This window comes from Nerophis ophidion, linkage group LG18 (genome assembly GCF_033978795.1).
Source record: "Nerophis ophidion isolate RoL-2023_Sa linkage group LG18, RoL_Noph_v1.0, whole genome shotgun sequence".
Lineage (NCBI taxonomy): Eukaryota > Metazoa > Chordata > Actinopteri > Syngnathiformes > Syngnathidae > Nerophis > Nerophis ophidion.
Genome location: NC_084628.1, coordinates 45,487,216 through 45,499,715, shown reverse-complemented (window position 1 = coordinate 45,499,715; position 12,500 = coordinate 45,487,216). Strand labels below are relative to the sequence as shown.

The following is a 12,500-nucleotide window of genomic DNA, read 5'->3' as shown; positions in this document are numbered from 1 at the left end:
GTCCCTCGAGGTGGCGTCGGCGCCGTTGAGCAGCAGCGCCTTGACGATGGCCGCGGCGCCGTGCTGGGCGGCCACGTGCAGAGGCGTGGCCTTCCGGGCGCTGACGGCGTTCACCTGGGCGCGATGGGATATCAGGTGGAGCACGCTGGGGAAACTGAGGCTGGCGCAGGCCATGTGCAACGGCGTCCAGCGCTCGCCGTCCTCCCTCACGTCGGGGTCGGCCTGCGCCGCCAGGAGCTTGGCCACCAGTTGGTCCTCGCTCTGGTGGCAGGCCAGGTGCAGCGGCGTCCAGCCCTTGTCGCCCGGGGCGTTCACGCTGGCGCCCAGGCTGTTCAGCTCCACCACGGTGGTTTCGTGTCTCTTGATGGCGGCCAGGTGCAGGGGGGTCCAGCCCTGGTTGGTTTTGGCGTCCGGGTCGGCGCCTTGGGCGAGCAGCTGCCTGCATATGCCGGTGTGACCCTTAAGCGCCGCCATGTGAAGCGGCGTGCTGCCTCTCCTGTCCAGAGCGTCCACCTCGGCCCCGCCCATCACCAACAGTCGCACTATTCTGTTATATCCGGCGTGGGCGGACAGGTGGAGAGGAGTGGACAGGGCGGCGTCGGTGGCGTCGAGTTGGACTCCCTGGGACAGGAGCAGCTTGGTGATATTTATGTGTCCGTAAATGGCGGCCAGGTGCAGCGCCGTCCTCCCCTGCGCCGCCTCCTTTTCCTCAATCGTCTTGATGGACATCCGCGTCAGGAGGAGGCGGACGACGCTTTCATGGCCGTTCTGGCACGCCAGGTGGAGGGGCATCCATCCTGACTTTTCACGGGCATCCGCCAGCATGCCTTTATTCAACAGAAGACGTACGGCCCTGTCGTCGCCGTTCTGCGCCGCGAAATGGATGGCGGTCCACTGGTCCTCGTCCCCCTGGGCCGGGTCGGCGCCGTGGTCCAGCAACAAGGACATGATGTCGTGAAGTCTGCAGAAACAAGGACATGCTTGATTAGCAATCACGGGGCGCGGACGATGATTATGATGATAACAAAATAAACCTGTGATAACGATTACCCGTTCAAATTAACTGGCTAATTAAATCTGTGCAAGATCTAAATGAGGGGTCGGGAACCTTTTTGGCTGAGAGAGCCAAAATATTTTAAAATGTATTTCCGTAAGAGCCATATCATTTTTTTTTTCAGCACCGAACACAACTAAAAGCGTGCATTTTTAAGTAACACCAACATTACTAGAATAGGTCTCGTATTCTTTGTAATAACGTAGATATTCTGATGCTAACTGTGGAGGGGCGTGGCCTGCAGGCCTGCAGCGAACTGGGGTGTGCCAGAACCGGCCTCAAAATCAGCGACAGGTGCGTACATGGCCCATTTGGGCCTTGTTATCTAATCACCTGTCGCTCTGTTATAAGCAGCAGCCGGGAGAAGAGACAGGGTCGGAGCCGGAGCCAGAGCGCGAGCGAGAACAAAAGAGAAAAAGACAATTGCTGGAAAGCAATTGTCTTTTTCTTATTGAAAAATAAAAAAAATATCGTAACCCTGAAAAAAGGCTTTCATGTCAATGTTTGGTGGTTTGAAGAACCAAGCCCTAAAAAAAACAAATAATAAATAAATCAAGCAATTTCTTGAACAAGTGCGGTAGGAAAAAGGATGGATGGATTCAAATGCATGAGCATGTTTAATATTTTGAACATTATTTTTAACATTTTGATTACAAGTGGAATTAGTCATCACTTATCGTGTTAAGCAATGTCAGCTCAGATTTATCCGAGAGCCAGATGCAGTCATCAAAAGAGCCACATCTGGATCTAGAGCCATAGGTTCCCTACCCCTGGTCTAAATGAACACATGAAACGTGACTGGCATTATTCCTTATCGGAATAAAGTAGCCTTTGTAAAACACATGTAAAAAAATATAAATCCATCATTTCAAGGCCACACCTGGTGTCAATCAGCCCACTCCTATTTGTACCTGCTTTGTCTTCCAGTCAGTGCTGGATTATTGATTTGTCGAAGTCACTTCTTGTTGCTCTCGTGTCATGTGCACAAAATGTACATTTTCATGCTTTTTAAAAAAAAAAAATATGACTTTATGTTTATTGGAAAAAAAATATAGACCTAATTGAAAAAAGTATATAGGTTAAAATGAAATTAAAGTAAAAAAAAGTTTATAAACAAAAAAAATTACAAAAGTACAATCCCCGTTTCCATATGAGTTGGGAAGTGAAGTGAAGTGAATTATATTTATATAGCGCTTTTTCTCTAGTGACTCGAAGCGCTTTACATAGTGAAACCCAATATCTAAGTTACATTTAAAGCAGTGTGGGTGGCACTGGGAGCAGGTGGGTAAAGTGTCTTGCCCAAGGACACAACGGCAGTGACTAGGATGGCGGAAGCGGGAATCGAACCTGCAACCCTCAAGTTGCTGGCACGGCCGCTCTACCGACCGAGCTAAACCGCCCCAAATTGTGTTAGATATAAATCTAAACGGAATACAATGATTTGCAAATCCTTTTCAACCCATATTCAGTTGAATATGCTACAAAGACAACATATTTGATGTTCAAACTCAAACTTTTTTTATTTTTTTTTGCAAATAATAATTAACTTAGAATTTCATGGCTGCAACACGTGCCAAAGTAGTTGGGAAAGGGCATGTTCACCACTGTGTTACATCACCTTTTCTTTTAACAACACTCAATAAACGTTTGGGAACTGAGGAAACTAATAGTTAAAGATTTGAAAGTGGAATTATTTCCCATTCTTGTTTTATGTAGAGCTTCAGTCCTTCAACAGTCCGGGGTCTCCGCTGTTGTATTTTACGCTTCATAATGCGCCACACAGGCCTGCAGGCGGGCCAGGAAAGTACCAGCACTCTTTTACTACGAAGCCACGCTGTTGCAACACATGGCTTGGCATTGTCTTGCTGAAATAAGCAGGGGCGTCCATGACAACGTTGCTTGGATGACAACATATGTTGCTCCAAAACCTGTATGTACCTTTCAGCATTAATGGTGCCTTCACAGATGTGTAAGTTACCCATGCCTCGGGCACTAATGCACCCCCATACCATCACAGATGTTGGTTTTTGAACTTTGCACCAATAACAATCCGAATGATTATTTTCCTCTTTGTTCTGGAGGACACACCGTCCTCTGTTTCCAAATATAATTTGAAATGTGGACTGGTCAGACCACAGAACACCTTTTAGCTTTGCATCAGTCCATCTTAGATGAGCTCGGGCCCAGCCAAGCCGGCGGCATTTCTGGGTGTTGTTGATAAATGGCTTTGGCTTTGCGTAGTAGAGCTTTAACTTGCACTTACAGATGTAGCGACAAACTGTAGTTACTGACAGTGATCTTCTGAAGTGTTCCTGAGCCCATGTGGTGATATCCTTTACACACTGATGTCGCTTTTTAATGCAGTACCGCCTGAGGGATCCAAGGTCACGGGTTCAGCCGCTTACGTGCAGTGATTTCTCGAGATTCTTTGAACCTTTTGATGATATTACAGACCGTAGGTGGCGAAATCCCTGAATTCCTTGCAATAGCTCGTTGAGAAATGTTGTTCTTAAAGTGTTGGACAATTTGCCCACGCACTTGTTGACAAAGTGGTGACCCTCGCCCCGTCCTTGTTTGTGAATGATTTCGTGGCAGCTGTTTTTATACCCAATCATGGCACCCACCTGTTCCCAATTAGCCTGCACACCTGTGGGGTGTTCCAAATAAGTGTTTGATGAGCATTCCTCAACTGTTCAGTCTTTTTTGCCACTTGTGCCAGCTTTTTTGAAACATGTTGCAGGCATCAAATACTGAATGAGCTAATATTTGCAAAAAAATAACAAAGTTTTCCCGTTCGAGCCTTGAGAATCTTGTCTTTGCGGTCTATTCAATTGAATATAAGTTGAAAAGGATTAGTAAATCATTGTTTTCTGTTTTTTTATTTACCATTTACACAACGTGACAACTTCACTGGTTTTGGGGTTTGTAGATATGAGGTGTGTATGCACATACCGAGTCATACCTGTCATTGTAAAAAATACATTCCAGTACTTCATTCCAGAATGATTTTGTCATGTCTGTGTGATCATGTTTTGTTATAGTCATGTTCTATTGTTTTTTTGGACACTCAGTTCCGGATTTTGCACTTCCTTGTTTGTTTTTGTCACCATAGCAACCCATTCGTTTTCACCTGTCCTCATGTCACGCACCTGTCTCACGTTTTGCACTCGCGCACCTGCTTTCACTAATCACCACAGTATTATTTAAGCCACAGTTGCAAGCAAGTCAGCCTGGCAACATATCGGCTGGGGACATCTCTGCGCTGCTGATCCGCCTCCGCTTGGGATGGTTTCCTGCTGGCTCCGCTGTGGACGGGACTCTCGCTGCTGTGTTGGATCCGCTTTGGACTGGACTCTCGCGACTGTGTCGGATCCATTGTGGATTGAACTTTCACAGTATCATGTTAGACCCGCTCGACATCCATTGCTTTCCTCTCCAAGGTTCTCATAGTCATCATTGTCACCGACGTCCCACTGGGTGTGAGTTTTTCCTTGCCCTTATGTGGGCCTACCGAGGATGTCGTAGTGGTTTGTGCAGCCCTTTGAGACACTAGTGATTTAGGGCTATATAAGTAAACATTGATTGATTGATTGATTTATCACCTGCGACGCACCTTGTAATAAACCATGCCAATGATCCATGTCTCGTTCCGTTCCAAGTAAGCATTTCGTTATTTATGCCATAGTGCAAGTTTTGTCAGGCTTGCCGCTGACAGTTTGTTTGTGTTTTAGTTTTGCCTCTGTTTGTTTAGTATTTCCTGTCCTTAGTTCCTGTCAGCACTTTTATTTTGGTTCAGCTTCCGGTTTGTCTCCCTGAGTGCTTTGTTTCCCCTCAGCTGCGGCTGATTGGCACCTGGCCACACCTGGTGTCAATCAGCCCGCTCCTATTTGTACCTGCTTTGTCTTCCAGTCAGTGCTGGATTATAGATTTGTCGAAGTCACTTCTTGTCGCTCTCGTGTCACGTATTATCGCTCCTGTCGTGTCGTACCTTGTCGTGTCTTTGCAGCGTAGCGGTAAGCTATATTCGTTAGATGTTTGCAGCTCACTGTTTTTTGTTCCCTGCTTCCAGTTCGTTCTTTCATTTTCCTTATATAAAAAAAAAACAGTTTTCTAAACTGGACTTTCAATCGAAGCAGGAGGTAATAAAGGAAGATTTCCATCGAGACAGAGACTTTTAAAACTGAAGAAAGATAAGGAAGACTTTTATAAACAAGTTATCCATGCTTTTGATCAGAAGGAGCTGCGCATGGACTTCATTTATAAGTAAAGGTAAGACCATAAGGTTTTTTTTTTTGTTAAATGTGCTTTCCATGATGGTATCCTTACATCACACTCAAATTTATAAGCGCAGGCCTAAATTTACCACATGCCTTTGGTAAGCGCCGGCGTGAAAAGAGGTTTTATATTAATTAGCGCCCCAAATATGGTAATTCTGATTAATGCACAGTTCAAAAATGAAAAGAAAAAACATTTTAGCACGATCTAAAAATGTCGCGTCCCTACAATTTCTGACACTAAGTGACACGAACAAGCGCATGAGACGTGTCTTCTGCGTGTATGTGAGCGGCAATGCTGCCTTACCGGTCCGACCGCCATACTTCAGTGTGGCAGACGTCAGATTTTGACACGAACGAAATTGAAGTGCTGACGGCCGGCGACACTCATGCTATCGTCGAGTCAAATTGAGTGTTTTGACGAGTCAAATGGTTTTCTTCGGCCGGCAGACATGTGGGACATGTTTGAGCGCGTTCCTTTCATCGGCATGTGTTCTACATAAACACAACCCAGACACAATAATCGCTGCACACGTTTAGTAAATCCACTTTGTTTGTGCTATCAAGGTAAAGTAAACTACCAACACACACTAGGTGTGGGGAAATGTGTCCTCTGCATTTGACCCAACCCCTTGTTCACCCCCTGGGAGGTGAGGGGAGCAGTGAGCAGCAGCGGTGCGGCTCCCGGGAATCATTTTGGTGATGATATCTCTTATGTTTGACTGCCATCTACTGGTACACTCATAACTACACCATGTACCATAAAAAATAGCTTAGACGTCGGTAAGCAAAATCAGAATTATTCCTTACATTAGGCACATGAACCTCGGATCCAGGAGGAACAGTGTGGTTTTCGTCCTGGTCGTGGAACTGTGGACCAGCTCTATACTCTCGGCAGGGTTTTTGAGGGTGCATGGGAGTTTGCCCAACCAGTCTACATGTGCTTTGTGGACTTGGAGAAGGCATTGGACCGTGTCCCTCGGGAAGTCCTGTAGGGAGTGTTCAGAGAGTTTGAGGTATCGGACTGTCTGATCGATCAGTGTCAGAGCTTGGTCCGCATTGCTGGCAGTAAGTCGGACACTTTTCCAGTGAGGGTCGGACTCCGCCAAGGCTGTCCTTTGTCACCGATTCTGTTCATAACTTTTATGGATGGAATCTCTAGGCGCAGTCAAGGCGTTGAGGGGTTCCGGTTTGGTGGCCGCGGGATTGGGTCTCTGCGGGATCTTCAGCTCTCACTGGATCGGTTCGCAGCCGAGTGTGAAGGGACCGGAATGAGAATCAGCACCTCCAAGTCCGAGTCCATGGTTCTCGCCCGGAAAAGGGTGGAACGCCATCTCCGGGTTGGGGAGGAGACCCTGCCCCAAGTGGAGGAGTTCAAGTACCTAGGAGTCTTGTTCACGAGTGAGGGAAGAGTGGATCGTGAGATTGACAGGCGGATCGGTGCGGCGTCTTCAGTAATGCGGACGTTGTATCGATCCGTTGTGGGGAAGAAGGAGCTGAGCCGGAAGGCAAAGCTCTCAATTTACCGGTCGATCTACGTTCCCATCCTCACCTATGGTCATGAGCTTTGGGTCATGACCGAAAGGAGAGACGGTGTTGGGGCTGGACCCAGAGCGCGAGCGAGAACGTAAGAAAAAAATACAATTGTTGGAAAGCAACTGAGAGACTTATTAAAAAATAAAACAATGGTGTAACCCTGAAACGGGTTCGCATGTCGGTGCTTGGTGGTCTGAAGAACCCCCAGGAGGACAAGCCCCACACTAACCTTTAATAAATAAATAACTTCTTAACGCAACTTCTTGAACAGGTGCGGTAGTAAACGGATGGATGGACTAAAAATGCATGAGAATGTTTTATCCATCCATCCATCCATCATCTTCCGCTTATCCGAGGTCGGGTCGCGGGGGCAACAGCCTAAGCAGGTAAACCCAGACTTCCCTCTCCCCAGCCACTTCGTCTAGCTCTTCCCGGGGAATCCCGAGGCGTTCCCAGGCCAGCCGGGAGACATAGTCTTCCCAACGTGTCCTGGGTCTTCCCCGTGGCCTCCTACCGGTTGGACGTGCCCTAAACACCTCCCTAGGGAGGCGTTCGGGTGGCATCCTGACCAGATGCCCGAACCACCTCATCTGGCTCCTCTCCATGTGAAGGAGCAGCGGCTTTACTTTGAGTTCCTCCCGGATGGCAGAGCTTCTCACCCTATCTCTAAGGGAGAGACCTGGAAACTCATTTGGGCCGCTTGTACCCGTGATCTTATCCTTTCGGTCATGACCCAAAGCTCATGACCATAGGTGAGGATGGGAACGTAGATCGACCGGTAAATTGAGAGCTTTGCCTTCCGGCTCAGCTCCTTCTTCACCACAACAGATCGGTACAACGTCCGCATTACTGAAGACGCCACACCGATCCGCCTGTCGATCTCATGATCCACTCTTCCCTCACTCGTGAACAAGACTCCTAGGCACTTGAACTCCACTTGGGGCAGGGTCTCCTCCCCAACCCGGAGATGGCATTGTTTTATGTTTTGAACACTGTGATTACAAGTGGAATTATTCATTACTTATCGTGTTAAGCAATGTCAGCTCAGATTTATCCGAGAGCCAGATGCAGTCATCAAAAGAGCCACATCTGGCTCTAGAGCCATAGGTTCCCTACCCCTGATCTAAATGAACACATGAAACGTGACTGGCATTATTCCTTATTGGAATAAAGTAGCCTTTGTAAAACACATGTAAAAAAATATAAATCCATCATTTCAAGGCCACACCTGGTGTCAATCAGCCCACTCCTATTTGTACCTGCTTTGTCTTCCAGTCAGTGCTGGATTATTGATTTGTCGAAGTCACCCCTGCTTTAATGCATCCAGCGGGGCATCACAACAAAATTAGGCGTAATAATGTGTTCATTCCAAGACCGTATATATCGGAGTTGGACAATATCGGATATCGCAGAAAATGCCATCTCTAATTTCTTTATTCTTGTCAGTTTTGTGGGACTACGACCACTTTTTGGAGCACCCACCTGTTCAGGGCAGCAACAATCAGCGGAGTGTAGCCCTTAGCCATGGTGCAGTTGACATCGGCTCCCAGACGCAGGACGTGTTCCACGCTGGTCTGGTCCCCGCTGGCCACCGTGTAGTGAAGCAGGCTCTTGCTGCCCTTGAAGCGCGTGGACACATGCTCTCGCTTTACCGACGACCTGAAACTGCGGAAGTCCTTCTTGAAGAGGAGCGAGAGCACGGCTTCCTTGCCGGATTGTTCGTCTGTGGAATGCAAGCCGAGAGTGAGCTGGTGTTTGAGTTTATTTGGAAGATGCGAGCGTACAACACGATGCATCACAATTTCCAGTTCCTCTTTTCAACATGTTGGAAAAGGAGTAGGAAGAAGCAGAGTTTATTTAATCCTACCCCTTTACCTTTACCTGGGGCGGTATAGAGCGGCTGTGCCAGCAACTTGAGGGTTGCAGGTTCGATTCCCGCATCCGCCATCCTAGACACTGCCGTTGTGTCCTTGGGCAAGACACTTTACCCACCTGCTCCCAGTGCCACCCACACTGGTTTAAATGTAACTTAGATATTGGGTTTCACTATGTAAAGCGCTTTGAGTCACTAGAGAAAAAGCGCTATATAAATATAATTCACTTCACTTCACTACATAGCAGTTCCTAAAACAGTTTTTCACTTCCTATTCTCAATTTATTCACAATATACTCCAGGGGTCGGGAACCTTTTTGGGTGAGAGAGCCATGAAAGCCAAATATTTTAAAAACGTATTTCCGTGAGAGCCGTATTATATTTTTTATTACCGAATACAACTACGTGCGAGCAATTTAAAGTAAGACCAACATTTTTAGAGTATAATAAGTCTCTTATTGTTTTTGATTACATTGTTATTCTGACGCTAACCAAAAATAGATAGTGAAGTTGAATTATATAGCGCTTTTTTCTCTAATGACTCAGAGTGCTTTACATAGTGAAAACCAATATCTAATTTTTTTTTTTTTACATTAAAACCAGTATGGGTGGCACTGGGAGCAGGTGGGTAAAGTGTCTTGCCCAAGGACACAACGGCAGTGTCTAGGATGGCGGAAGCGGGTATTGAACCTGCAACCCTCAAGTTGCTGGCACAGCCGCTCTACCAACCGAGCAATACATCCTCTACAATACTTCTTCCCATTAATGCAACTTTTTGAACAGGTTCGGTATAAAACAAATGGATGGATTAAAATGGATCAATCAATCAATCAATCAATGTTTACTTTTATAGCCCTAAATCACTAGTGTCTCAAAGGGCTGCACAAACCACTACGACATCCTCGGTAGGCCCACATAAGGGCAAGGAAAACTCACACCCAGTGGGACATCGGTGACAATGATGACTATGAGAACCTTGGAGAGGAGGAAAGCAATGGATGTCGAGCGGGTCTAACATGATACTGTGAAAGTTCAATCCATAATGGATCCAACACAGTCGCGAGAGTCCAGTCCAAAGCGGATCCGACACAGCAGCGAGAGTCCCGTTCACAGCGGAGCCAGCAGGAAACCATCCCAAGCGGAGGCGGATCAGCAGCGCAGAGATGTCCCCAGCCGAAACACAGGCGAGCAGTACATGGCCACCGGATCGGACCGGACCCCCTCCACAAGGGAGAGTGGGACATAGGAGAAAAAGAAAATAAACGGCAGATCAACTGGTCTAAAAAGGGAGTCTATTTAAAGGCTAGAGTATACAAATGAGTTTTAAGGTGAGACTTAAATGCTTCTACTGAGGTAGCATCTCGAACTGTTACCGGGAGGGCATTCCAGAGTACTGGAGCCCGAAATGAAAACGCTCTATAGCCCGCAGACTTTTTTTGGGCTTTGGGAATCACTAATAAGCCGGAGTCCTTTGAAGGCAGATTTCTTGCCGGGACATATGGTACAATACAATCGGCAAGATAGGATGGAGCTAGACTGTGTAGTATTTTATACGTAAGTAGTAAAACCTTAAAGTCACATCTTAAGTGCACAGGAAGCCAGAATGTTTTATATTTTGAACGCTATTTTTAACACTATGATTAAAAGTGGAATTATTCATTACTCATCGTGTTAAGCAATATCAGCTAAGATTTATCTGAGAGCCAGATGCGGTCATCAAAAGAGCCACATCTGGCTCTAGAGCCATAGGTTCCCTACCCCTGATATACTCCATAAGTAATCACAATAAAAAAAAAAAAGAAATAATACTCGGTGAAGTAAGATTATCTTGAAAATGAATGGATGGTTGAAAATAAATTCAGAATGTTTACCATGGTTCTTCTTCATTGTACTTTGTAAGTACTTTAAGTTTGAAGAGTTTCTTGAAGTGGATCATATTAGTACATTGTTTGCTTTGCTTAATCCATTCCACCATTTAATTCCACATACAGATATACTAAAAGTCTTAAGTGTAGTACGTGCGTACAAATGTTTTAAATTCCAAAGGCAACACCCTAAGAAACATATTCAACAAGAACAACATTAAATTGAGCTACAGCTGTATGAATAACATACAACAAATCATTTCAAACCACAACAAAGCAATTGCAAAAGGACTGCCTACCCCCAGACTAAACAACTCTGAGACCAATAAGGAATATAACTGTCGCAAGAAACCTGGGGGGTGCTTACAATCATCAGTCGTTTACCAAGCAAAGGTAACATTAGCACATCCGACACGTACGTAGGACTAACCGAAGGAGCGTTTAAAACCAGATGGAATAATCACAAGGCCTCCTTTAGAAACCAGACCTTGCGGAATTCTACAGAACTCAGCAAGCACATTTGGAACCTCAAAGACAATAACGTTGAATATTCAATAACATGGCAAATTCTTGCATCCAGCGCACCTTACAACAGTGGTAATAAAAGATGCAACCTATGCTTAAAAGAGAAACTATTTATTATATATCATCCAGACCTGTCATCCCTCAACAAGCGCAGTGAAATGATTTCAACATGCCGCCACAGATAGAAACACCTCCTAGGTAACACATGAGCCAATCACCACACCCTACCTGCCTGTACCCACCCACTCTGTGCCCGATATAAACCATTGTATGTGAATGCTTCCATTAAAATCTCCTGATGATTGAGGGAACCCCTCATGAAACAGTTCTGTAGAGATGAAGTAGTCTTGTCATTTTTCCCACACCTATATATACATATATATATACAAAATAGGAGAAATATAGTCTTAGAGAAAAATGTAATTAATATATATATTTATATATTCTTGAGTAGCTGATTATAGTTTACTTTGTGAAAAATGTTGGCTGTTTGCAAATTCACTATGTCGTGGAATTTCAGTATTTTCTTATTCAATAAATAAAGGATTTGTATGTTCTCCATTTCCAACATTATGTGTTATTCTAACTGATCTTTTTTGTAACACCGTTGATGAAATTGAGTCTTAAACGAGCAGAATGAGGCGCGCAATCCATTTTGCGTCTCTGCAAATATGTTTTAGCACACGCGATGTGATTTATCAACACTCATCACCTTCTTTTGCGAGCACGATCCAGTGTTTTATTCGGCAGGTGTCAGAAGGACGTGCACACTGACAGTTCTACACACGACGGCTGGATCGCTGCACAGGAAGACAATGAGCAGACTTGTGTGAGTGTCGTAAAAAAAAATTTGTAGAGCGATTTTCTATTCAGCAACATTATTTTATAATATTATGGATGCTGGATGACTTAGGGGATGATTAAAATTAATTCAATTGATTGGTTGGTTTTGGTGTCTGCTGGCAAACTCATTTCCATATGAGTTGAGAAATTGTGTTAGATGTAAATATAAACGGAATACAATGATTTGCAAATCCTTTTCAACCCATATTCAGTTGAATGCACTACAAAGACAACATATTTGATATTCAAACTCATAAACTTTATTTTTTTATTTTTTGCAAATAATAATTAACTTACAATTTCATGGCTGCAACACGTGCCAAAGTAGTTGGGAAAGGGCATGTTCACCACTGTGTTACATCACCTTTTCTTTTAACAACACTCAATAAACGTTTGGGAACTGAGGAAACTAATTGTTGAAGCTTTGAAAGTGGAATTCTTTCCCATTCCTGTTTTATGTAGAGCTTCAGTCGTTCAACTGTCCGGGGTCACCGCTGTCGTATTTTACACTTCATAATGCGCCACACATT

The 12,500-nt window shown here is 45.0% G+C and overlaps 1 protein-coding gene across 1 annotated transcript in view; it reads right to left on the bottom strand.

Moving 5' to 3' along the window:
* The window catches only part of ankk1 (ankyrin repeat and kinase domain containing 1), a 50,092-nt gene that overhangs the window by 341 nt on the left and 37,251 nt on the right, over positions 1–12,500 (bottom strand). The window contains exons 8-9 of the mRNA XM_061878243.1: positions 8,347–8,587; positions 1–961 (exon numbers count right to left, since the gene is read on the bottom strand). The exon at positions 1–961 is cut by the window's left edge and continues 341 nt beyond it. Of these exons, the coding sequence (XP_061734227.1) occupies positions 1–961; positions 8,347–8,587 (1,202 nt within the window). The remainder of the gene's footprint in view (positions 962–8,346; positions 8,588–12,500) is intronic.